Source organism: Pelodiscus sinensis, chromosome 25, assembly GCF_049634645.1.
Source record: "Pelodiscus sinensis isolate JC-2024 chromosome 25, ASM4963464v1, whole genome shotgun sequence".
Taxonomy (NCBI): domain Eukaryota; kingdom Metazoa; phylum Chordata; order Testudines; family Trionychidae; genus Pelodiscus; species Pelodiscus sinensis.
In genome coordinates this window covers 3,071,830-3,098,260 of record NC_134735.1, presented here as the reverse complement: position 1 = coordinate 3,098,260, position 26,431 = coordinate 3,071,830, and the positions used below count along the sequence as shown (strand labels likewise).

General features: G+C 50.7%; 3 protein-coding genes across 5 annotated transcripts in view; 1 reads left to right on the top strand and 2 right to left on the bottom strand.

Moving 5' to 3' along the window:
* RNF19B (ring finger protein 19B) overlaps positions 1–12,666 on the bottom strand; it is a 43,050-nt gene extending 30,384 nt beyond the window's left edge. For both annotated transcript variants that reach the window (XM_075908732.1, XM_075908733.1), the window contains exons 1-2: positions 12,570–12,666; positions 10,344–10,417 (exon numbers count right to left, since the gene is read on the bottom strand). The gene's annotated coding sequence lies outside the window, so the exon portion shown is untranslated. The remainder of the gene's footprint in view (positions 1–10,343; positions 10,418–12,569) is intronic.
* The window catches only part of AZIN2 (antizyme inhibitor 2), a 59,193-nt gene that overhangs the window by 7,917 nt on the left and 24,845 nt on the right, over positions 1–26,431 (top strand). The window lies entirely within an intron of this gene.
* On the bottom strand, positions 15,145–24,571 carry AK2 (adenylate kinase 2). Of its 2 annotated transcripts, XM_075908538.1 has the most exons (7): positions 24,417–24,571; positions 22,243–22,380; positions 20,422–20,532; positions 20,185–20,279; positions 18,530–18,602; positions 18,113–18,308; positions 15,145–15,929 (listed from the first exon to the last, which is right to left on the bottom strand). In XM_075908538.1, exons 1-7 carry the CDS (start codon positions 24,489–24,491, stop codon positions 15,922–15,924), a joined length of 696 nt encoding a protein of 231 aa, XP_075764653.1. In that variant the 5' UTR covers positions 24,492–24,571; the 3' UTR covers positions 15,145–15,921. The 2 variants fall into 2 exon arrangements, with proteins under 2 accessions (XP_075764653.1, XP_075764652.1); XM_075908537.1 differs by lacking the exon at positions 15,145–15,929 and having other exon boundaries at positions 17,477–18,308; positions 22,255–22,380.

The window sequence follows — 26,431 nt, the reverse complement described above, 5'->3', positions numbered from 1 at the left end:
GCCTTGCATGTAGGCAAACTGCCTGGGGCCAATGCCTGAAAATACCAGGACCTGCTCAAGGAAGCCAGAAGAGGCCTCCTGGCTGATGTAATGCTGGGTTTCACAACAGGCTGCAATGCAATAGTGGAAGGAAAAGGGGGAAAACGTGCCACTGGGGATCGCAACAGAGACCCGGAGACAGAACAACAGGGCATGAGCTGCGACCAGCCCTCGGCTCCCATTAATACCCCAGGAGCTGAGAGCAGTCGGCACCTCGCAACCTCAGGCCCCACACAAGTAGGGGAGGCCAACCAAGAATCAACAGGTGTATAGCCTTAGAGGGCTTGCTGTGTCCACAAGGACCAGGGAGCACCAGGCGCCAGGACAAACACACGGATTGTCTTTACCCATGGGAGCACACCAAGGCGACGGCCTGATTTCCAGGAAAGGAGAGACGTGTGTCAGAGAGAACCCATTGAAAAGACCAAAGGGTTTTGCCTCGGCGCTCTGTCTCGCTCACAGAGAAGCCAAGCGCTGGAGAGTTCAAAGGACTCAGCAAGAGCCTGTCCCAGAACCCAAGGCAGTGCAGGAAACTGTGGGTCGGGCAGCTTGACTAGCAATATGCAGACAGCAGAGCGCTGTTTGCTTCTTCTGGGGGCGCAGGAACAGCGGAGCGGCTCTCTGCCTACACTAGATCAGAACCGACGGGGGACAGGTTAGCTCTCAGCAAGACCCCAAGCTGAGAGTTCACAGCACCCTGACGACACAGATCAGGGCAGCTTTTACAGCCGATCTGATTCATTAAGGCTAACAAATACCAGCAGGGTCAGGAGTAGCCCTGAAATTCTGCCCTCATCCAACACCTTCCTTTCCATTCCTACTCTTCTGGAGATATGGCACCCCGAGGGTTAATCCTGCACTCCTCTAATCTAAGATGAATTAGCAAGCCCCATCTGTCCTTTTTCATTTGCTGATGCACGACCTATTTTGCTGGTTAGTGGAGCAGGCGTGGCTGCTCTGGATCTCTGTACTGCAGCGCTGTGTCTGGCTCTGCACAATCCAGCCCCTTGCAGTGAGCTGTGAGTGATCCAGCAGAACTGGGCAGGCTGACGGAAGGAGGCCTCGTGAGACTCACTACCAGGAACCCTGCGCGGGAAAGTCCCCAGCATGGCCCCTTCTGCAGAGTCATGTAGCTGCAGAAAGAGCTTTGACTCCCCCCTGCAACAGATTCCTCTCCACAAAGCAGCAGTTCACATCTGGAACGAGAGGGCACGGCAGACAGAGGCTTGCAAGAAACAGGAAGCAGGGAGGAAAGCACAAGACACCCAACCCAAAGTGCTTCTACCCGCAAGCACCCTCGTCGCAAACAGCCAGAGGAAAGTGACTTCGAGGGTTTGACTCAAGGTGATATCTTCCCACGATGGAAAAGATTAATTCACATCCTCTGCAGTCTGAACGTAAACATCACTGCCTCGCATTAGAGAGAGCACAAGTGATGCCGATTAGAAACAAAAGCAAAACAGATGAGTCTGTTTTCACCCTCCCAAACCGAGTATAATCATAGAATCATAGAATACTAGGACGGGAAGAGACCTCAACAAGGAGACTTAATGGGGAAGACTCTCACTTTTGGTCACCTGCAGTGAGGAGTGTCCTTGCATAGAGGGGATTGGAACCTGACACTGTCTCTTCCAAGCCATCTGAGGGGAGGAAATCAAAGTTGAGGATAAAACCTCATCACAGTCCTATGACTGGCTTCCCAGAAATAGCACCCCTGAGAAACAGCCATTGAAGGGTTCCTGTGCAGCTCTGCCTCGGAAACATAAGAACGGTTAGACTCAGACCAAAGATCCATCTAACCCAGTGTCCTGTCTGCCGACAGTGGCCAATGCTAGGTGCCCCAGAGGGAATGAACAGAACAGGGAATCAAGCGATCCCTCTCCTGTTGCTCAAACAGGCTGGGGACACCATCCCTTCCCATCCTGGCTCACAGATGGATGGTTTTCAAAAGTCAGCAATACTTTGAAGAAATAAGAGCATTCACAGGAGCTTCATAACAAACAGAACATGCTTGTCATGGGCAGGGAAGCGTTGATAGAACTCGTCGACAGGGGAGAGAAGTTTTGCCATACGGATCAATCTCGTCTTCTGTTTTTTTTCAGACAGTAATCTATACCAGATGTTTTGGAGGAAAACGATCTCCTCTGCCCTTCAAATTAAACCCAGCCCATTGTGTGGTGCTGTCCATGCTGGAGGATGGGTGAAAGGCATTAGAGGATTCCTTCCTGATTGCTAAGGAATCAGCTCATGTCCTCTAATGTATAACTAAAGATGTTATTAAAGGTCATAAAATCACCTGGACCTTTTTCCAACACCCCCCCCCTCATCCCCACCCTGTGGTGTTTGACTCAGCAAGCTGCTGCAGCACATTCCAAAGGTTAATGCCTTCCCAGGTGCAATAGCATTTCCTCCTGAATTGATCTGCCACTCCTTTCATTCATAGAATTATAAATGACAATGCATCATAGAATTCAGCTTGGCTGGCTGAAATGTTCCCTGTGCCTTGACACAAAGGGTGGGGGTGGGTTCCCCCCCAAGTGTGGTTATGGTCAGAAAAAGAATATGGTAAAAATGATGGACTGACACTGCAGGACCTACGGAGGGCTCTGCTACCTAGAATGCTCTCCAGCTACTGCCGAGCTACTGCCGAGAGTTCAGCCTCGTATCTGAAAACTGAGCTGGAATTTTTCAGCTTCCAGCATCACTAACACCATAACTATTCTCATCCTGAAAGCGGAATAGAGAGTGGACGCGTATAAGTGACTGGTGCCAGCAGGGACAAGGGATGCGGGGAAGGCCACCCAGAGGAATGGGGGGAGGAGGGAAAGCAGGAAGGGGAGCCCCAGTTAGCAGTTAAAATTTTGGTGGGGAGGGAGAGGGGCAGTGCACCTTCCAAGTGCTACCACGAGTCACCTATGTGGATGAGGGTATCCAGAATTACATTTGCATTGACAGTTTTTTACTGATCAGGTAATATGCTCTGAATTGGTTTGTCCGCCACCCCCAACCCACTTGCTGCCACCACCAAAGCCATAGGCAAACCAGCAAAAATACCACCAGCAGATGGGAGTTAGCTTTACTTTTCTTACATCCAACCCTGGATTTCAAGAGCCACCACCCCTAACAAACACTAACTTTTCCAGCTGTTTGAGGGATCCGAAGTTGTTTAGTTTAGCTAACATAGTCATTAAACTGGATTTCCCAGTCAAGAAAACTCTTCAAAAATATAACAATTTCACCATTCGGTCTTTGCATTGGAATATGGTTCTGATCCAGTCCAGCAAGTCCTAAGGTCCATGTATCACAGTATCTCCTCTTTGGCAGTGGCCAGCCCCAGATGCCTCAGAAGAGGCTATAAGAATCCCATAGCAGCAGAGATGGGGTAATCTGCTCCCTACATTTGGTCTCAAGGTGATCACTAACTAGTAGAGATTGTCTTAAGCCCGGGAGCATGAGGTTTAATATCCCTTGTGAAATAGTTATAATCGTTTTGATAACTCTGGATATTCTAATTATCCGTATTAACGTTGGACCATTTTTTAATCTTGCTAAATTGTAGGCCTCCGTGACTTCCTGTGGCAATGAGTTCCGCAGTGTAAAACCATTCCTCCTCCTGCCTTCTTCTCTGAGCTCCTTCTGGTGTCTCGTGGTATATAGTGCACATGCTTACTCCTGCTCTGTCCCTCTGACATTCGCTACAAGTTATAAGCTTCCCTACCTATGCCGCAATGATGATGTTCGCGCTCCTTCTGTTAGGGTGGCTGTGTCCTTGCATGCTTGGGGAAAGAAGGGCTGTACGTGGCAGCAAAGGCCCACAATATGGGTAAAAGCAGGGTCTGATTACAGGTTTGGGGCACAAAATCCTGCTGAGGGTTGACCAGCAAGGTCTCCTCCAGTATTTATGAACGGAACGTCTCTTTGCTTTGGGAAGCAAGTCGACTCAAGAATGTTGCTGGTCCAGAGCCAAGGAATAAACATCCTCTTTGCTGACCAGATCTGCAGACCTCTCTCATTAGCCATGTGACTAACGAAACGGGGGGGAAAATGAAACTCAGCAAGAGCAAAAGATGTCCCCAGAGACAGGCGCGTTTGGAGCTGTGACAGCAAGGGGAGAGGAAGGAGGAGAGAGGAAGGAGTGGCCGACGTGGCCATTTCTGGAAATGAGAGGGCAGCTTTTACTGAGAATCTGTCGGGGGAATGTTCCCATTTTCTTAACCAGCAACAGCTGTGAGAAAGGGAAAGAACAGCCTTCCTGGAACTGAAGAGGAACACCTCAAATCTGACTGGCAGAGGGAGGAGGAGGGCGGGGCAGGCCCCCCAGTAAGGAAAATATATTTAATTTTCCAGGGGAATGAGCCAGTGTGAGCCAGGTGGAAAACGCATGGAGCTTTCCCCCGGGAAACTTGTCTCACCCCATCACGCCGTTACGGAGCAACTGATTTGGGGTCCCCACTGCATAGAGTGGAGTCCATTAGAATCCCTTGATAGCTGTCCCTGTGGGAAGCCAGCTGCCGTCTCCTATTCTGAGAGAGACGAGGTGTGGGGGAGGTAATACCTTTTATTGGATCAGCTTTTGTTAGTGAAGGAGACTGGCTTTCCGGCAGCACGGAGCTCCTCTTTAGAGCTCGCCCCCCCCCGCCCCCCCCGCTTCTCTCCTCTCCTGGGACCAACACGACTACAACAAGGCAAATAAACCTATGCTGTCAGCCCCTTGCACAGCTTAGTAGGTTGGGCGTGCGGGGAGGGGGGAGGCAGAGTTTTAGCATCCTCCTTAGCTCCTGGGCTGGCATGGAAAGATGAACAGGGTCGGCCCTGCGTTCCTGGCAACTCTGATTGTTTGCCTTGGAGAACAGAGCACAGCTTCCACGTTCAGCCATGGAGGCACAGTGAGAGATCAGGGCAGCCCTGAAGAAGGCGAAAGGGGGTGAGCCGTGGCCTGCTGGAGGATTGTGCTTCTTGGGGGAGGAAGAGCTTGAGGGGGAAATGGAAGGTTCAGCCTGAAGCTGTCATGACCCTCAATGTCTGGACTGTCTCTTAGGGGTGGGGTATTTTGGGAGGGGCCCAACTCAATCTGCTGGCTGAAAGCCCCCAAATAAACTGATATAGGGCAGGGCTCTCCTACCATCGTGCTGCATCTGCCACCCCTCCATAGGGCTATTTTACACATGGGAAACTGAGGCACAGAGAGATTCAGTGACTTGTCCAAGGTCACACAGGGCATCAGCATGTTACCTACAAGACCAGTCTCCCTAACGTCCCGTACGACACTCAACTTGGTGCCCCGACAGACGCGCAACATCTCCCCTTTGCTCCCACGCCAAGACTCCCGTTACCCGCTTGTGACACTCTTAAGGCCTGTCTCCCCTTAAAATGCTACCGTGGCACAGCTGAGCCGCTGCACCCCTTCAGTGCAGACACTATCTGTGCCTACAGGAGGGTCTTCCCATTGGCACCGTTCATCTCCCTACCACAGAGACAGTACTTTAGTCAACAACAAAATTCATCCGTTGACCTACCTGAGTTAGGTCACCTTCACTACGCTGCTCAGGGGCATGGATTTTCCACACCCCTGATCGAGTTAAACTGACCTAATGTTCTAGAGTCCACGAGGCCTAAATACCCTCTTTCCTGCTTTGCTGTTTACCTCAATCACTGGGATGTGTTTCCCAGACCCACTGCTTAATCGCCCTAAGGAAATCTAGCTCCGATGGGACTGACTTATCTGCACCCACTGAATTCAATGGGTGAGTTACCATTGCATTCAGCAAGAGCAAGCCCCACCCCAGATTGGTCCCTTGCACACATTAGTCGTTCGTTCTGGCGCCTCTCTGAAGGCATGGCTGTTTGTTTGTGTCTTACTGGCAGTCAGGTGCCCCGAGTGGAATGGAGCAGTCAGGTGTGGTTAGATCAGATCTACCGAGATGTCGTCTCTCCCCGCTTCTGACTATGTTGCTGTTTCCATCCAGTGCGCTACACCGGTGCAGGGGTTGCCTTGAAAATAGCAAGAGCTGCTGGGTCCCATGGTGTGTCTGAGATCCGGCAGCTGAGCTGACTTGTAAGGCCGGTGGCAGGATCTCGGAGGACGCTCGGGGGTAACTGCTAGCAGATGCTGACTTTTGTTTAAAAGCAACCACTGCACTTTATTGGTCTCTTCCACGTGTGGAGCTTCCCTGCTTGCTAGGCCCCAGTCACGGACGTTAGGAAGAAGTCTCACAGCATCCCTGGGGACTGCAGCAACGCCTGCTGAAATGTGCTGCTCTGGGTTGACTCTGGAGTCACTCAGATTCACACAGTCCATACTTCCACTCCAGCGTTTCCAGCGGCCTTTGCCCCCTCTGGACAGGCTCCAGACTCACACGGAATGTTACCCAGCTGTCGTTCCAGAGGAAAGAGGGGCACCTCCAGATCCATCTAGGAAGGGGAACGCTTCACATGTGACCAGGACCAGAAACAGGGCATGGCAGCAGCTGGGAAGTCTGGCACTGAACACAGGACAGACTCCTATCCCCAGCCAAGAACACAGAGTGCGTCTTTACCATGTAGCAGGACAAAATCCCGAAGCCCCGCCAAACCTCAGTGTTTGTTCCTACATCTGGTGTGCAAGGGGCGGTCAGGAGAGCATGTCTGTCTGAGAGAGCTCAGGGGAAGGGAAAGCAGATTTCCCATGGCTCTCGTTGTGGAACCATGCAAGACACCACCGTGCCTAGAGACACGAATGCTGCAAAGAAAAGGAGATTTTTCATTTCAGTCGCCTGTCAAAAAGAACAGTCCTGCTGGCTACCTGCCACAAAGCTTTGCACACCCGTGCCAAGGCCCAGGCTTACCATGTTTGGTGCTTGGAGCTAGCAGAAGGTTTGCCCTGGGGACTCATTGCCATTTATTGATCAGAATGAACATTTATTTGTAATCAGGGAATGCAGTTGCTGTCTGCTTGTCTTCCCGGCTTGACCTCTGCTGTAGACTTGGAGAAAAGGCCCTGTTCTTGAAGGGAGATTTGTGTGCTGCTGGCATTAACAGACTCAAACGCCACTGCATTAATTGACTTGGACCCACTTGGTGAATTTAGTTCTATGACGCATTGCAAATCCCATGAATCTCGCCCCTTTCCCTCATTGTATTTCTAATTGAACAGAATGAGGTGCGAAGTAAAGGCATAGGCCGGGTCCACACTAGACCTGGAAGATCGGGTTATGGTCCGCAACTCCAGCTATGTAAAATACGTAGCTGGAGTCGGCTTACCATAAGTCAAACTTGGCGCTGTCTTCACAGAGGGAGGCTGATGGGAGCAAATGATCCTGTCAGTTTCCCTTACTCCTCGCAACTGCCAGGAGTACCAGCCCCAACCAGAGCCACCCTCAGCATTTGATTTAGCAGGTCTTAACTAGACCTGCTAAATTGAACACCAGAAGATCAATCTCTGGCACAGCACGTGGAGACTTGGCCTTAGTCTTTACAAGCTCAGGAATTGGCAAATCCTCTTTAAGAAGAAGCAAGCAGTTTTGGTGGCAGTGTCAGCAGGAAGAGAGCTGGCTAAAAGAGTCGGGCAAAGCGGCCTTTGCTGCCCATTCACGACCTTTTATCCCCTTGTACTCAGCCCCAGATGAAATAAGTTAACAGCAGAAGAAGGAAAGGAGGGGAACAGAGCTTTTCAGAGTGAGACCAAGAGTTTCCAGGGTTCCCTAGGAAGTGGAGAGGGGATGGGGCCAAATTTATAACAAAAACAGCGGAGGACTTTTTAACCAGCATTCTTGTTACAATGCTGATAGCTCCTGGCTGTCTGCTCACATGCCCATTGGCATCTGGAAGCATGGATCTCTCTTCCCGTCAGCAAAGAAGGAACGCCCAGGTGATGTGTTATAAGGGGATCTGTGCTCATTCCAGCAGCACTGGGAACCAGAGGTGACTCCCTCTTTGCTGACTTTCCTTTCACATGCCTCTCTCTGGCACAGCTCTCTCCTGACGTTAGTTGCCAGGTAAAGAGGGAAAACAAATAAGTGTGACACATGCCTGTGACAGTGCCTGCTTGTGTCACTGTCAAATGACCTGAGAGAAAGGAATAGGACGGAAGGAAGGAATAAAAATCACGGCAACCAGCCTGCAGATTAGGAAGGAGTAAGGGTGCTTGACCTGCAGGGCTTAATTTGTAATGAAAGAGGTGCTGGAGCTCAATTTTTTTTTACTTCCACAACTGCTGCAGCAAGCCCGGAGGGGCTATGAACTGCCAAGCCAATACCCCTCTGGCGACAAGCCGCTGAGCTAGCTGCATTAAGCAGCCGCTCTTTGGATAACGAGACACCCTTTTAACAGACGTCTCAGGGGGGTTAGTCTGTAACTTTAAAAATGAGGAGTCCTGTGGCACCTTTGAGACTAACAGATATATCGGCTCAGGAGCTTCTGTGGGCCATTCTTCCACAGAGAGATTTCACCACCCGATTACAGAGAGAGACCGCCACACTGGAGTTCATGTGAATGTTTGACACTGTCTCCCTGGGCTTCAATAAAGATATTAACTGCTTAATGCACAACAAAGGCAATTTCCCCTGCCTTTGACATTTGCCTTTCACAGCAATAGCTATGAATGGGACTTATCCAACCCACTTAATTAGCTTCATTAATAAGGATCTACAATTGACAGATAAGTGTTTTTCCTGTCATATAGATCTTGGATTCTGTATTTGCACTCCAACTCATCTGATGAAGTGGGTCTTTCCCACCGCAGCTCATGATCCGTTACCTTTGTTAGTCTCTAAGGCTACGTCTATACTGCACAGTTATTGTGGAATAAGCTGTTCCGGAAGAGTTATTCCAAAATAGCTTATTTCGAAATAGCATATCTACCTTAGGGAAGCCTGACTAATTTTGAGGCTTCTTTGCAGTGTAGACGTGCTATCTTGCTTTAGAGCCCCAGGAAGAATAACTTAGACTGGCCCTGGTGAGGGGCTATTTTGAAATCGCAGCAGTCGAGTGTCTACACCTGCCTTATTTCAAAATAGCTATTTCGGAATAGGCGTTATTCTTCATAGAACGAGGTTTACAGAAGTCGGAATAAGCCATCTGTTATTTTGAAATTATTTCAAAATGACACAATTGCTGTGTAGATACTCGCATAGTTATTTCGGAATAACAGCTCTTATTCTGAAATAACTTTGCTACGTAGACACGCCCTCAGGTGCTACAGGACTCCTCGTTCCTTTCAACAGAGACAGAGTCCCCGTTGCAACCTGCAACTCTGCAGACAGGGCCGTGGAACAGGCTGTAGAAGACTGTCTCTGTGCATGATCATGCCCTTTGATAACAGTGTGTTACTTTGCCAGTGCATCTGTTTTCTGTGTCTCAGACAGCCTGGGCTTCTTGCTTAGCTCTTATCTTCCAGAGCCAAGATCCACCACAAATCTCAGGCCTAGCCATTCATGCTGCAGAAGACAGCTTGGGCCATCTATGCCTTAAGAGCCATCTATGCTAGGAAATGTAACGTGGCTGCAGAACATGTTACCCCAGGAGAGACCTCCAAATGTATGAGCACCTGACTTGGTCTTGCCTGGGCACAAAGCACCCAACAGTCATCTGGTCGCATTGCCATCCGCTTTCTAGTGAAGAGAAGTCATAAGAAGGGCTGGTGAGAATAATTCAGTCAGAGATAAGGGGGCATTAGCCTCTTTTCTGCCTGTTTAACTCCCTTTCTCCACTGGCTTTCGGACTGTGCTTGGAAGTCAAGTTGACGCAGGAGTCAGAAATCATTCTAGCCACGTGTTTTTAACGACCCTTTGGCCAGCTCGCGCCTCGGGAGCCCGAACTGCAGGAGAACAGGATTCAAAAGGCACCTGAGAAGTTTGGTTTCTACTTAGACGAGCCTGGTATTTCTGGCCTGTCTACACTGAACAGTCCAGCGTTGGTGGATCCCCGTTTGGCTACCTAGCCAGGCCTCACCTGTACGTCAAGCACAAAAGCCAGCCCGGAGCTCCTGCCGCCTGTCACCACCACATCAAACACTGAAATCCAGCTGGGTGAGAGCACCACAATCCTCCAGCAAGAGGCCAGCTCCTAAAAGGCCAGCAAGGCCTATCAAGCTGGGGGCTTGGACCCAACACTAGCTAATGTAGTCATAGGCAGCGCTGTTCGTTAGCTGTTTACAAAATAATCTGCGCAGTAGCTCACTGTGAGCCTTCCCCCGGTGGCTCTGTATAGAGCCAGTGTCTCTTATGGAAATGAGGGTGAGGGGCAATTTCGCAGCTGAGCAAAAAGCCTTGTTACGAACCCGCCCACTCTCTCTCTCAGATGTTTCTAAGGTTCGTCTCTCCCAGTACCTGTTATACGACGCCGGCTGGCACATGTGTTGCTTTCAGGCCTGCAGCCTTTCAATAGAGTATTGTGCTGCCACCTACACAGGAAAGATTTTTAAACCATTTTAATGAGGCAAGCGTAAGCCGATGCCCCTAATTTTGCTGGCACACCTCCCTTCCTGCATTTTAAGTGGTGTATCCACGTTCTCACTGAGGCTTATGTTTTCCACTGTTTCCAATCCCTACTTTTTATTTTCTAAGTTGCAGGGGAGATTTTAGACATCAGCCTCCCTTGGCTGACAGCCTGCTTCAGTCACGGCTCCTACCCCGGCTGTCCTTTTCCCAATCACATCTACGCTGTCGACATTGAAGGACTGGCAGAAACAGACAGAGCTAGCTACATTTTATCATAGCTGCTTTGTTTCTTCGGCTGACAACACCCCCTCTACCCTTCCCCCGGCCTCTATGTCTCTAGCCTACCTGAAGGAACAAAATCGGCACTATGCTGTGCCCTGGAAATGGAACTGTAAAACCATCCGTAGCCCAGCCCGGAGGTTATAAACACATGTCAAGCCAACAGACCTGGGTTGTTGGCAGGTGGGATTGAAATTTGGGATCCTGGGGCTAAAGCCATCAGCCTCTACTGCATGAGCTGAAAGCCAGCTGGCTCTTAGCTAAGGCTGTAGAGAATTCGTCACACTCCCTTTCTCAGCGGTCTCAGTGCCTCTGGGTTACACGCAGATGAAATTTGCCTCTGTGCAGCAGGCCAGTGTTAGGACCCACGTAAGTCCAATGGGACTTGGGAGGGAGGAGGGTGAATTTCACTATTTTTTCCACAGGAGTTGAACATGTAACCCAGAGGCACTGAACAAGGGCGAGTGAAGTCTGCTCTACAGCCTTAGCTAAGAGCCAGCTGCTTTTTAGCTCATGTGGTAGAAGCTCATGGCTTTAGTCCCTAAGGTCCCCGGTTCAATACCACCTGCTGACGACCAGGGTCTGTCAGCTTTACACACAGAGGCAACTGCTCTTCGGCAGAGCAATGGGACATTAAATATTATTTTGAGGCCTGTCACTATCCCGCCTCCCTGACCTGCAGGATTAGCGCCCAGTCAAAACTAGATGCCTTCTAGAGAGAACAGGAGGACTGGCCGCTCTCTCTAGAGCAGTGGTTCCCCACCAACGCTTCCTGGCCTCATAATAGCATCATATTGGCGACCAATAATCTAGGCTCTCCAATGCAGATTTTTTAACTGGGCTCCACTGCACCTGCATCAATCCCTACCCTCTTATTTCACTGGGGGGGGGGGGGGGGGTGTTGTGGAGAGTAGAGGTCTATAAAATCATGAGTGGTGTGGAGAGGGCCGATAAAGAAAAGTTATGTATTAGTTCCGTAAATAGAAGAACTAGAGGACACCAAATGAAATTAATGGGGAGCAGGTTTAAAACTAATAAAAGGAAGTTCTTCTTCACATAGCGTGTAGTCAACCTGTGGAACTCCTTGGCAGAGGAGACTGTGAAGGCTAGGACTATCATAGAGTTTAAAGAGAAGCTAGATAATTTCCTGGAGGTTAGGTCCATAAAAGGCTATTAGCCAGGGGATAAAATGGTGTCCCTGGCCTCTGTCTGTCAGAGGCTGGAGAGGGATGGCAGGAGACAAATCGTTTGATCATTGTCTTCGGTTCACCCTCTCTGGGGCACCTGGTGCTGGCCACTGTCGGCAGACAGGCTACTGGGCTAGATGGACCTTTGGTCTGACCCAGTACGGCCGTTCTTATGTTCTTATATTGGATTGTTCCAAATCTCAGATTCACTTGTTCAGCGACACACCTGGCCCCCCCAGAGGCCCCTGCTTCCCACTGCAGTAGCAAGGGTCAGAGGACTCTAAGCCTCTCCTGGCCCGCCCCTTTCCCTACTGGCCATTCAGCGGCTGCCCTTTCCCAACCTTGGGGTGCTTAGCAGCTTCCCTCCCCCTCTCCCTCTCCCCTCACCAGGTCTGACCTAGCATGGATGGGAGCAATGCAGAGCTCTGGAGTAACTCAGTGTCAGGCCAGCTGCTACCAGCACAGGTGCCCAGAACAGTTGGGGAACCCTAGATAGGGAGCAGGACAGAGAGCTCAGATACCAGGGTGATGGACGGCTTATAGAAACGTGGCTGGGTCACTGGACCCTGAGTATCTTCCCATTGGGATAGCCCTTCCCACGCCCCTAACAGGGGCACCTCAGGCTTTGGGCCAGGGGACTCTTTCTTACCTACGGTGGAGTCCCCCCTTCTTTTCTAGGCTTCGCTCACTCAGCAGCTCCTGCGGCTGCGCTTGTTTGCAGCCCTGACCTCCCAGCCAATGGCTGCCTCCCCATCACGCTGCTGGTCCAGGGTTGCAGTGTTTGGGGTATCGCTTGGAAACGGTTGCCATAGTAACAGAAGGGGAACTCCATCCCAGGGATCTCGTCCCACCAGCTCATTTCACTACGCAACGCTTGGCAGCAATCAAGAGGAGCAGGGCTGGGGTGAGCACAGCAGAAAGGCAGGGGTGGTAGGAAAAAAATAATGGTGTGGCTTTAAATTCCATTACAATACAAGGACTGGAAGGGGGGCACTATGGGGAGGGGCAAGGTGGGAACCCTAATCTCCCTCAATAGGCAGTTTGCCATCCCGGTCCCCCGGGTGCAGAGGGGCCAGGTGGTCTCTGGGAACACAGTGAATGGGACATTATCTAGGCTGAAGCGGGGCGAGGCTGGCTGCCACTAGCTAGAGGTTTTATCATCGCCTGGGAATACCACCCAGAGGACGAAGCTTGTGGCATTCTCCAATAGCTCCAATGCCACCCGAGCCCTGCAGCCCTGCAGAGATCTGCTCTGCATCCACCCAGGTGGAGGCAGTTTTCCACCACTCATTTCTGTGGATAAAATTTTGTATCTAGACCCTTGCAAATGTGCAAGTATCTGCTCTGTAGCGGTGGGTCTCCGCAGCCAGACACACAGATATCCACGTCTCATTGGTGTAGAAGATGCGGATACCAGTTTTGTATCCGGGCAGGGCTCTCCCATTGAGGTCCGCAGCACATTTCAGAAGGGAAAATAGATTGATGCATTCGGCAGCCTACACGACCCCGCTGCAGCTCCTGAGAGACTGCTGCCTTGGAGAATAGTTCACAGCACATAGGATGGCCGGGGGATGCAATGTCCCACACCACGCTGGTCCTAGCGCTGCACATCAGACATGTTCTCTTTGCCCACGAATGCATGACCATACCTTTAAAAAGAGCACAGCCTAAGCAGCGTGCAGGGGTGAAGTCATTTAACAGGAACAATTTGCTACACCAGCAAAGCCCAACCTAGAATCATAGAACACGAGGACTGGAAGGGACCTCGAGCGGTCATCGAGACCAGGCCCCTGCCCTCAAGAGCCATCTGTATCAGCCCTGATAAATGTCTAACCTGCTCTTAAATCGCTCCAGTGTTGGAGATTCCACAACCTGTTACCCTCGTGAGCCTGCCTCCAAAAGGTGAGAAAACACTCGCCAAAGCCCTAAGAGAAACACTGGGGAAGCACAGGACAGGCACGAAGAGAAATACTGAATGGGTTAGTGAGCAGGAGTCTTTCCAAAGGAACAGACTGAGGGGCACGGGGGCATACTCTCTCTGCTTGTACGGTGCCTAGCAGCAGAGGAGCCCACAAATGGATTGGGGTTTTTCTGCTACAAATCGCAACAAGGGAAAACCACTCATATAGTTTACTGCCACAACAAGAAAAGTTTCAGGAATCACTTCAGTGAATAATCCGCCAGGTCTGAGCAGGCTGCGATAAAGGGAGATGATAAATGTAATGCCATCTACAGTGCAGAAGCTACCGTGGTGGAAGGGGAGAGGGCAGGGTATGAAGGGGATAGTCACAGGCTACGGTGAAGGAATAGCTACGCTCAAAAGCAATAAAACTAGACTTGCAGTCCAGGGGAGGAGGGGGAAATATGAGACCTTAGTAAAGTCACACACCACCAATGGACATAAGGTGCTACTACAACTCTTAGGGTATGTCAACACTAGCCCTCTAGTTCGAACTAGGGAGGCTAATGTAGGCATTGGAGGTTGCAAATGAAGCCCGGGATTTAAATATCCGGGGTTTTATTTGCATCTTCCTGTCCACTCGTCATTTTGAAGTTTCACTAGTCCGGACTAACTGCCCGCAGCTACACGCGGCAGGGACCCGGTAGTTTGAATTAGGGGCTTTAATTCGAACTACCTGTTAAACCTCCTTGCAGGAGGAATAACAGGTAGTTCGAATTAGGGCTTTAATTCGAATTACCGGGTCCCTGCCGCGTGTAGCTGCGGGCAGTTAGTCCGGACTAGTGAAACTTCAAAATGACGAGTGGACAGGAAGATGCAAATAAAACCCCGGATATTTAAATCCCAGGCTTCATTTGCAACCTCGAATGCCTACATTAGCCTCCCTAGTTCGAAGTAGGGGGCTAGAGTAGACACACCCTAAGAGACTGTGTCATCTATGAAAACACACAGGTGAGTTCTAGCCAAGAGTGGGTCAAAGCACAAAGGAATTTACTTCTTGTTTCTACATACACAGAGTAGAGAGAGCAGAGCAGGGTCAGCACCTGTAATGATCGCTTCCATAATAAGGAGGCTGATGTGTACTTAGGTAAGAAAGAAAATGGCAAGGCCTGTTGGCTAATTGCCCCAGAGTGGAGTTCTCCAGCTGGACTTTCTGGTCACCCTCGACCCTCTCAATTACTGGAAGATCGAGTCTATGCTACAATCCACCCCTCCCAGCCTGTGTGGCGTGCAGGTCTGGAAGAAAACACAGCCGGACACGAAATGTGAAGTATATTTTATTGATTCAGAAACTAGACAAGGCAGCATTTGGTTTGTAAAAAAGGCAAAAAATCCAATTCATTGTTGCTTCCTCAATCAAGTGGGAGGGGGTAAATTCCTATGGATTTCTCAGCATTTTAGGAAGTTTGGCTTGATCAAGATCAGAAAGATGGAAGGCTTGGGCTAGAGCTGATGGTATCATACAGGAGCAGAAGGCTCCTCAGTCCATCTTTGCCTTGTTTCAGGAAGGCCAAATCATCTAGGAAACAAGGGAAGTACAATGGAGCCAGATCTTGTCTCCATGACAGAGCTAAGGAGTCATTTTGTGCATTCATTTTGGTCCTGTAGTAGGGGAATTACGTTTAAGAAGCAGAAAAACGAATTTGACAGCGTCCTTCAGGAAAAACAAAACCACACAGAGCTACCAAGCAGAGGCAGCACCAGGAGTCCCGTTTGAAAGCTTGAAATAGCACCAAGTCCAACAGCAAGGCCAAGGCTCAGCAGGCTGATCTTTGGCACAGAAATCCATTTTCATACAGCACAATGTGTTCTTCCTCCCCAAATACTTTGATTCTTTAGTATGAAAGGAAAAGATCAATCTCCTCTTGAACATGATTCTGGTGAGAAACAAACCACTCTGCCTTCTGTTTCTTCCCCCCCTTCCTCTGCTCAGCCATGACCCCCCCCTTCCCTTCCAGCCTGCCCCTTCTCCCAAGGGGAAGGGATGGAGTGAGGTGATGGAGCATGCAGCCTTTGGTGGTGTCTCGTCTGGTTCATGGAGTCACTGAGCTGGAATAAACGGGAAACAAAAATGAAAAAAAAAAAAGCCCCCACACAAATTTAAGAACTAAAACCCAAACTGAATCATTGCTACCAGCAGAATGAGATTGACATGTAGGACAGATGCAGATCGCACATGGGGGTGGGATGAGCTGTTTCCCAAATCCAGGAGCTGTATTGGGAATCTTCCATTTGATCACTGCTGCCTAGGCTCTCCTTTTCTGTCTCAAGAGGTTCAAGCAGGAGCCGAGATAAAAGCTGATCACACGCAAGGGAGTTTCTCTGTCATTCTAGGCAATTACCCAGCCGTGGCTCTGACTCTCATTTCCACTGTGGTCTATACCCAGTCTTGTCTATTCCTGAACTGACTGGTGGGTCCTATCTGCTCTCGCCAGAGAATCGACACCCAGAATCCCACCAGCACCACCACCCCGGAGTGTGCTGTGGTGAAGCAAGAGGAAATACCACAGCAACACTGCAGCAGTTAGGGAAGACCCAAATAGAGCAGCCGATTCTCACCTTCCGTTTCCCCCCCAAGCCCTTTCCCACACAGTCACGTGCTTTCAGAGAGCAGCTGCAACAAGTCTACTTTCAGTTTCTGGGGTTATTTACAGACTTTTGCAAGGGGAGGGGGTGGCTGCACTTCACAGGAAAGAGCGTTCGGGAGCAGAGTGTGATTAACAAGAAATCATGAACAAGAGGAGAGACGCGCATGCCTCCTGGCTGAACCCCCAGGGAACGGGCCCATCCCTCCGGCCGCTCAGCGCACAAGACTGCACATCCCCCATGCACAGTAAGATTGCACAGCCTATTACACCAAATCAGCAAAATACACTGACAGTTAAAGGGCACTCACCCTCATCTGGGCCAATAAACATTTATACCAGAAGCTTCTGCATACTGTTGAGATTTCCACACAGATCAGAGATCGTTAGTTTCCTAGCAGCCTTGTTTCTTCTGAGAGGGCAGCATGACCCCTGTCATGTTAAAATCTACACCCAGCAGCACGGTTTCTGCACAAGCACTTGGGCTTGCTTGAGAAACTCCAAGTGCATTTCCAGGATATCGTAAGCCAGGCGAGAAGGGCTCAAGGACATTTGAAGTGTGGGCTAGAGCTTTTATCCCACGCTCCTTGAAGAATGATTTGTTTGGAAACAAGGCTCTGTTCAGAAAAGCTACACAGAGGGCTCATGAGCCATGATCGGGGGATGAGGAGAACATCAGAACGGCCACTGAGTCAGACCAAAGGTCCATCTAGCCCAGGATCCTGTCTTCCGACAGTGGCCAGCGCCAGGTGCCCCAGAGGGAGTGATCAGAACAGGGAATCAAGTGATCCCACCCCTTTGACCCATTCCCAGCCTGGGACAAACAGGCTCAGGGCACCATTCCTGCCTACCAGCCACTGAAGGACCCATCCTCCATGTATTTATCTAGCTCCTTTTTTAACCCTATTATTGACAGCAGAATCCATGGAATCCCAGCCTCTCCTGTTGTCTACACTCCCCCTGCCCCTTGAGAGTCAAACCCACTGGAATCCAGATTCTTCTCCGAGAAAATGGTGCTGTTTACTGTATTGCTCACACAGTAGAACACACATCCGATCTGCACCACCGGGTAAAGGTTTCTGTTCTAAAATGGTACCAAGCAGCAGATTCTCCGCTCTCACATTTTGCATTCATTCTTCCTCCCACACAGACAACACACACTTCCTGCAAGCAGACAGTGCTTTATTTTCCACAGCTGTAGGGTGAGGGAGGGAAGACCCCTTCTCTCCGCCTACACAGATCAACCACGACCTTCAGCACTCCTGTTACTTCCGTGCCTGGACCCGGCCAAGCAGACTGAGCAGTAGAAAGTGCAGTATTTTCCCGTTAACTAGGACTCTAAGAAGCAAAACTTTCACTTTTGACCTGATTGGATATAAACATGTTACTAATGGGAAGTGGCTGGTGTTAGCTCATTGCGCCCCCTACAGGCTATGCACACACGCACACGGAAACATACCAACATGTTCAGGTGCCAAAAGAGAGCCTAGCAAGTGCTTGTTTAATTGACACTTTGCACAGTCCTCTCTCAGGATGTCATCCCCCTCCTTCCACTCTCTTAATTGGCCAGTCCCTCTCCCTGACCCCAGAGCAGTAGAGAGAGCACGGCACTAGAAGAGCCCTAAACAAACATAACCAGGTCTTTACATGTTGCTCTGGAGAAGGCTGCCAAGATGCTGGCAAACACCACATCCGGGGACTGGGAGGCGTCCACGGCCGCATGGATTCCTCGCTTGGAGTAGTAGTCTACCAGCGGGGTGGTCTGGGTATGGTAGGACTTCAAACGAGTTTTCAAAGCCACTTCGTTATCGTCAGAACGGCGGATCAGGGGCTCCCCGGTGGCCTGATAAAGGAAGACAACCGTGAACAAGACAAATCCGCAGCTTGTTACATTCCAGCTGAAGCCCCCCACTCCCATCGGCACAGCTGCCTCAAACGCCTGTCTAGTCAAAGGAGGCGACAGCAGGTGAAGATAGGGCAGTAAAAGCGTGGTTACTGCTCAGACTTTGAATTGAAGATCATTTAAGTAAGATCTCAGGGGAAATGTATTGGTAGCTCACATACATCATCCTTCATGTGCTCTTTCGGGGGGTTGAACTCCTCATGGTACGAGCGGCCACTTGCCGGGTGGATCAGCCTGAAACCGAAAACAAGGTTCAGCAAGGAGTCTCAGCTCAGGATAGGAGGACAACCCAAACTCAGTCAGCACAAGAAAAAGCCGCAGCAGCCTAGATGCTTTTCACTTTGGAAGAAAATTTGCTAGAGTCAATTCAACCAAGCAGCTCTTTAGAGAGCTGAAGAAAAGGAGCGGTACGGAGGAGAGAGGAGTATTTTGTACAGGACTGAGCGAGGAGTCTTCTGCAAATCCAGCTATTAGAGGGCTGGATTGTGGAATGGAGAATTTCTGCTGGACCCACATGGCCATCTCTGAAGCAGGACTAGGGATCACAGAACACTAGGACTGGAAGGGACCTCGAGAGGTCATCGAGTCCAGTCCCCTGCCCTCATGGCAGGACCAAATACTGTCTAGACCATCTCTGATAGACATTTATCTAACCTGCTCTTAAATATCTCCAGAGATGGAGATTCCACAACCTCCCTGGGCAATTTATTCCAGTGTTTGACCACCCTGACAGTTAGGAACTTTTTCCTAATGTCCAACCTCAACCTCCCTTGCTGCAGTTTAAGCCCCTTGCTTCTTGTTCTACCCTCAGAAGCCAAGATGAACACATTTTCTCCCTCTTCCTCATGACACCCTTTCAGATACCTGAAAAATGGATGTTAAGCATTTTTCTGTAAACATGTAACTGCTGAATTTTTCAGTGGTTACATGTTTACATGCAGGGAGGAGAGGTGGTTTCATGGGAGCTGGTACATGGGGAGAGCCAGCTCCCCACGAGTATCAGTTCCCACACAGCCGCCTTTCCTGTCCCCTCTCTCCGTGGTGCTGCTTCTGAATCAGAGGCAGCAGCATGGGAGGGCAGGCGGGACCTATTATGCACAAGGAGCTTCATGTGGGCCAATAAAACATGTATACCAGAAGCCTCTACATGCTGGGCTGGAGAGAGCGGTAACTCCATGTGCATACCGGCTCCTGCTTGCCCCCATGTAATCCTGCCTCTGTATCAGAGGCAGCAGCATGGTGAGACAGGTGGCTCCATCGGAGCTAGTGTCGTGGGGAGCCTGCTTAAAAGCCAGTTCTCACGAGCACTTGCTCCCGCCTGCTCCCCCCACCCTTCTACCTCGGATACAGCTGCAACATGGGGCGGGGAGTGTGATTTGCATGTAACCATGAGAATTAATGAATACACAGATGCATCCCTGTGCAGGGCGAGGATGTTTGGTGGCACTTCCTCTTGTAGGGTAACACAATGAATCAGCAAGAACACCAGAGAAGATGCAACATAAAAGCATTAGCATTTAACATCTTCCCCTGATGCTCACGCACATCACCAACCGCTATCCATGGCACAGACAGACTCGGCTCAAGGCAGGCCCAAGATGGGAACAGCAGGGTGGGCGCTGAACTGTGGCACCAGAACCCTATATGCATGTGGAACAAAAACTGAACACAGCAAAGGCCGAAGCAGGCCAGGATGCAGGTGCATTGACACAGCTGGCTCCACACGGTGCTAAAACGATCACAGGAACCAGAACTCTCTGCCTTCTCCCAAAGCCTTAGGAAACCAGCGGACTAGGAGAGGAAGGAGAATTATTACCGTCCAGTGATCCTCCGAATGAGCAGGGAGTCAGGAATGCTGAATTCAATCACAGAATCTAGCTTCTCACTTCTCTTCTCCATGAGCTCATCCAGCTGTAACAGAAACCGTCTCCCTTAAGTACGCAGATACAGTCACAGAGAGCGCTCCCCCCGCATCCCGTCTCCTCTAGAGACGTGGCTGGAGTGGGAATGGAGCTGTAAGAGATACGGAGCCAGAGGAGCCGAAGTCACGTACCATCTCTGCCTGCTTCACCGTGCGAGGGAAGCCATCCAGCAGGAAGCCATTTTTGCAGGGAGGAGACTCCAGGTTTTTCTCAATCAGCTCCACCACCATCTCATCGCTCACCTTAGAGGAAAGTTCCAGACAGCGCATTAAAAAAAAAAAAAATTAATAGGCCAGACTAGCCACCATGGTCCACGCTGAAGCATGATGGGTCATGGGGTGCTCTCATTTACACCCCGGCAACTCAACTGACTTCATTGAAGTTGTCTCCGTACCTGCTAGTCACTGAACATGCAGAACCCAGGGACCCTAGTCTGCACCTACTACAAAGTGCAACAAAACCACCACAAAATAGCAGTTTTCCCGGGGTGTTGTGACAGCCAGGCCAGAGGGCTGCAACGGGGCGGGGAAAGGTAGCAGGTCAGTTAGGATCAGCTAAAAAGGGGTTGTCTCAGGCACCTGAGACAGGACTACATGGGACCAGCTGATTCCATTTCAGGGCTGCCCGAGACCTTTTTTAAACCCTCCCCACGGGTTTCTCTCTGCGGTACAGACATACTCTTAGAGGCAAACGCCTTAGAATGGAGGATGCAGTAGACACTAGGTGGTTTGGTTAAAATTTATGGTGATTTCCTTGATTCTGTGTAGCTCTTGCAACCCTTCATTCCAGGGAAAACAACATTGTTTTTTAAAAGCAAACATGCAGTCCAAGGGTGGGCGCTGGGAATTGCTGTTCTGCCACCAAACGGAGTTATCTTGAAGCCCAAATATGCTCCTACAATGCAGGGCATGGGTCCCAGGAACAGGCACGTGGAAGAGAACGGCCGGTCTCTCTTGATAGGGCCTCTCTCTTTCACAACCAATTGTGACACTGCAGGCGGAGTGATGCAATGCAAGCACCATGTGAAGGCTGAGGATAAGCAGTCTCCCAGCTCTATGACAAAGCCTTTAGGGTCCTAACGCCTGCTCTTGACAAACAGCATCATTCAGTGGAACATGCAGGGCAGGAAGCAAAGGGAGGAGACTTGAAGTCTGAAGTTGGGCACAAGTTATGCATAAAAGGAGGCAAAAATGATGCAATAGACAGAGAACCAGCATGGGACTCAGATCTCTGCTCCAACTGTTATTTGGAGCACGTTACATCACCCCTTGCCTCGGTTTCCCCACAACAGGTTTACCTACCTGGACAAAATGCTTTGAAGTCTACGGATGAAATGTGCTACAGGCACTAAGAAAAGCCATCACTTGGGACACCACACCCAAGCCGTTTGCACACTGACGTGTTTATTGCTCTCTGGGGTGACTGGTCTTTAAGGCTTTGTCTTCACAAACTACAGGTGAAGCACAATTATTTGAAGGACTCAGGAGACATATGAAACTTTTGGATCATTCGAATTTTCTCTCTGCGGGGCTTAGGAGCACCTGGCTTGGGAGTGTCAGAGAGACAACACCTGTTCCTGCAACCCGAGACATAACTACCCTTTGGGGTAACTAGGAGTGTTTATTAATCAGGATTTAGTCAGTGAAACTGGATAAGCCATAAGGGAAAAGTAGAAGCTAAGAAAACAAGAATTTTCAGGGGGAAAATTCAGATCTATGCAGAAAAGGAAGGAATATTTTTACAAGACATCTTTCCTGCGGCATTAAGGGGAAGGGGAATCCCATATTTCCCTCACAACTTGTTCTTCCTTTTCTGGCCTGGGTTTGTCATTGGTCTCAATGATTCTAGATGAAAGACAGTGTTCAGATCACCACAGCCCTGTATTTTCTTAAAACACTTTTCAGTCCTCTCAATAAACCCAGACAATTGGCACTGTCATTAGCACCACTTGCCACACTATTCACCAGCTTGCCAGCATCCATAGTCGCCTTCAACTTTTTACCCAGCTCCGATCCTGAAGCCACCATGGCCCTCAGCATGTCACCTGTTGCCAGGTGACACACGCAGTAGGTCTCGGCAAGTTTAGGAGCCTATGACAGGAGAAAACAGAACCAGAAGTGACTTTCAGGCAACTTCCATGAAGGGATCCCACCAATTCTCCACAGGTGAAGCTTTTATCACAAGGAAGCAATTTCACCTCACAGTGACAGAAGCGAGGTTAAAACAGTAAGGCTGTGCCTACACTGACGGGTTCTTGTGCAAGAAGTCTTGGGCAAGAAAACGTTCACACTGCCATGTGCAAGCTGTGCTTCTGTGCAAGAGCGTCCATGGCAGTGTGAACGCTCTCTTGTGCAAGAAAGCTCCAATGGCCATTTTAGCCACAGGGCTTTCTCGAACAAGAAACCCCTGCCGAGCATCCACACTGCCCTCTTGTGCAAGAGTCCTTGCACAAGAGGGCTTACACCTGTTAAAAAAGAGCGTAGCTCTTGTGCAAGAAACCGTCTCTTACCACGCCGTACTGTAAGCCTTCTTCTGCAAGAGAGGGTGGGCTGTGTGGACGCTCTGCAGATTCTTGCACAGGAACCTGCCAGTGTAGACATAGCCTAAAGGTTAAATCCACGTAGTGATTGGTCAAGTTAGGCCAGACCAAGGGTGGGTACATTTTTTGGCCTGAGGACCACATCAGGGTATGGAAGTTGTATGGGTGGCCATGATGCTCATGAAATCGGGGTGGGAGAGCACGGTCCCAGACAGCACGAAGGGCAAGGAACCTGCAGAAGCCAAAGGGGCAGCTTAACTAGCGATCAGCTGATGCAAGGAGGCAGAGAATTCTGTTCTTTCGCACGGGGGAAATCATTTCTCAGGCAACCAGAGAGCTACAGAGAGTTCTAGGGGCTCTCAAAAGAGCATGGAGCTGCTTCCTTGGAATAAGCAGTTGCCACATGGCTGAGTGAGACATTTGTAGGCATTTGTAGCACATTTTGAAGACAAACACTACGGCTACGTCTAGATTGGCATGATTTTCTGCAAATGCTTTTAACGGAAAAGTTTTCCGTTAAAAGCATTTTCGGAACAGAGCGTCTAGATTGGCACGGACTCTTTTCCGCAAAAGCACTTTTTGCGGAAAAGCGTCCGTGCCAATCTAGACGCGCTTTTCCACAAAAAAGCCCCGATCGGCATTTTCGTGATTGGGGCTTTTTTGCGGAAAACAAATCTGAGCTGTCTACACTGGCCCTTTTGCGCAAAAGCTTTGCGCAAAAGGACTTTTGCCCGAGCGGGAGCAGCATAGTATTTCCGCAAGAACATGGACGATCTTACATGAGCTTGTCAGTGCTTTTGTGGAAATTCAAGTGGCCTGTGTAGACAGCTGGCAAGTTTTTCCGGAAAAGCAGCTTTTTTTCCGGAAAAACGGGCCAGTCTACACACAGCCTTCATGTTACTAGAGTCCATTGGCTGGCTAGAAGGAATCAGTTACAACCAGATAGAAAGGGGGGGGGGGGGGAGAGAGAGTGTATTCTCGGGACAGAAAGGGCCAGGGAACCAGGGCTCCAGGTTCCCGTCCCCCTTGTCCCCTGTGAGAGGAGATGGGAAGGGAGAGGAGCTAGGGCTCCAGAGTCCCCCCCCCCCCCATTAGAGGAACGGGGGAGGGGGAGGAGCCAGGGCTCCTAGCCCCCCCCCCGGAGAGGGGGAGGAGCTAGGGCTCCAGGGCCCCCCCAGTAGAGGAACGGAGGAGGGGAAGGGGGAGGAGCTAGGGCTCCAGGCCCCCCCCCGCGAGAGGGGAGGGGAGAAGTAGGGGCCAGGGCTCCAGGCCCCCCCCCGCGAGAGGGGAGGGGAGAAGTAGGGGCCAGGGCTCCAGGCCCCCCCCCGCGAGAGGGGAGGGGGAGGAGCCAGAGCTCTTAGGTCCCATCCCCCCCGGAAAGGGGGAGGAGCTAGGGCTCCAGGGCCCCCCAGGAGAGGAACGGGGGAGGGGCCAGGGCCCCCCAGGAGAGGAACGAGGGAGGGGGAGGGGAAGGGGCTAGGCCCCCCCCGCGAGAGGGGAGGGGGAGGGGCCAGGGCTCCAGGGCCCCCCAGGAGAGGAGCAGGCCGGGGCCGGACTCCCGGGTTGGCCGCCGCGCGCCCCCCTCACCTGCGTGCCCTTGCCCGCGCCGGGCGGCCCCAGCAGCACGGCCCGCGGCCCCCGGCCCTGCGCGCTCGGTGCCATCGCCGCGGCCTCTGCCCTGCTCCGCCGGACGGACAGGCGCGGCAGCCTATCGCCGCGGCGCGAGGGGCGGGCCGCGGGCTGATTGGGGGGATTCGGCGCCAGGGGCGGGGCTTATCCTCCGCCCGGGCTGCCGCGTGGTCGCCTGGCTGGGTGCTGCGTGTCCCCCCCCCCCAGGCTGGCCCCACCCCAGGGAGAGCAGCACCCAGGGGTGCCCGCTAGTCTGTGTCCGTGCCACTTTAGAGTGGGGGGGGGGAGACCTCAGGCCCGCGGGCCGGATCCGGCCCCCGAGCCCCAGGGCTCCCCCTAGGTGGGACCCCCCCCAGGCGGGACCCCCCCGGCTCTGGGCTGCCTTTCTCAGTCGGGGGCCACGTGAATGAGGGGTTGGTTAGGGCTTCTTTGGGTGTTTTATTCACCAAAGGGCCCCCAACCCTAGAAAAGTTCCCCCTCCCGAGAGGCTCGGGCCATTGGCAGATGGAAGAGGAGCTGCGGGTTTGGCCCCAATAAATCCATTCGTCCTTAGGGGGGCCAGATGGTTTCAACAAAACCACTGGCCCCGCTGGACATGACGTCACAATCGACATTGCATCTTAGTTAGAAAACACCCGACGGTTCTATCGGCTCGTTTCTATTTTCTCAATTTGTTCCCTGAACAGAAAGCTCAAAGACTGGACTGTCGGGTTCAAAACCAGACACCTGGCCGCCCTAGTCATCTTTAAGTTACCGCCTGCTGTGTCTACTGAAGACTTCATAGAATCATAGGACTGGAAGGGACCTCAAGAGGTCATCGAGTCCAGCCCCCCGCCCTCAAGGCATGGTTGTCACTGCTATCCGGGCCGCCATTCTCCTTGCATTAGAAGTATCAACGGCACAGGCTGGCGTTGGAACGCCTGTGCAGGCAGTGATAGAGATGTAGCCGTGTTAGTCTGGGGTAGTTGAAGCAAAATGCAGGACAATGTAGCACTTTAAAGACTAACAAGATGGTTTATTAGATGATGAGCTTTCGTGGGCCAGACCCACTTCCTCAGATCAAATAGTGGAAGAAAGTAGTCACAACCATATATACCAAAGGATACAATTTAAAAAAAATGAACAAATATGAAAAGGACAAATCACATTGCAGAACAGAAGGAGGATGCGGGGGGGTGGGAAGGGGGAGGAAGGAAGGTAAGTGTCTGTGAATTGCTGATATTAAAGGTAGGGAGAGTGGGATGTTTGTGAGTTAATGGTATTACAGGTGATAATTGGGGAAACTGTCTTGATAATGGGTGAGAAAGTTCAAAGACTTGTTAAGTCCTTGTTGGTAAGTGTCGAATTTTAACATGAATGACAGTTCAGAGGATTCCCTTTCAAGTGCAGATGTAAAAGGTCTTTGTAGCAGAATGCAGGTGGCTAAGTCATTTAGAGAGTGTCCTTTCTGGTTAAAGTGGCAAGAAACTGTTTTCTCTTTGTGATCTTGTCTAATATCTGTTTTGTGGGCATTAATCCTTTGGCGAAGTGTCTGAGATGTTTGTCCAATGTACATAGCAGACGGACACTTTCGGCACATGATAGCGTAGATTATATTTCTGGATGCGCAGGAATATGTGTTCTTGATCTTATAACTCACTTGGTTAGGTCCAATAATGGTATCAGCAGAATGAATATGTGGACAAAGCTGGCAACGGGGTTTGTTGCAAGGGAAGGTACCAGGGTTGGTATTAGTGTGGTATGTCCTGTGGTGGTTGGTAAGAATCATCTTGAGGTTAGGTGGTTGTCTATAGGAGACTATGGGTCTGTCTCCCAGAGCCTCTTTGAGTATGGTATCCTGTTCCAATATAGGCTGTAGTTTCTTGATAATGTGTTGGACAGGTTTAAGTTGGGGGTTGTAGGTGATGACAAGTGGTGTTCTATTGTTGGTTTTCTTGGGTCTGTCTTGAAGTAGATGGTTTCTAGGTATTCGT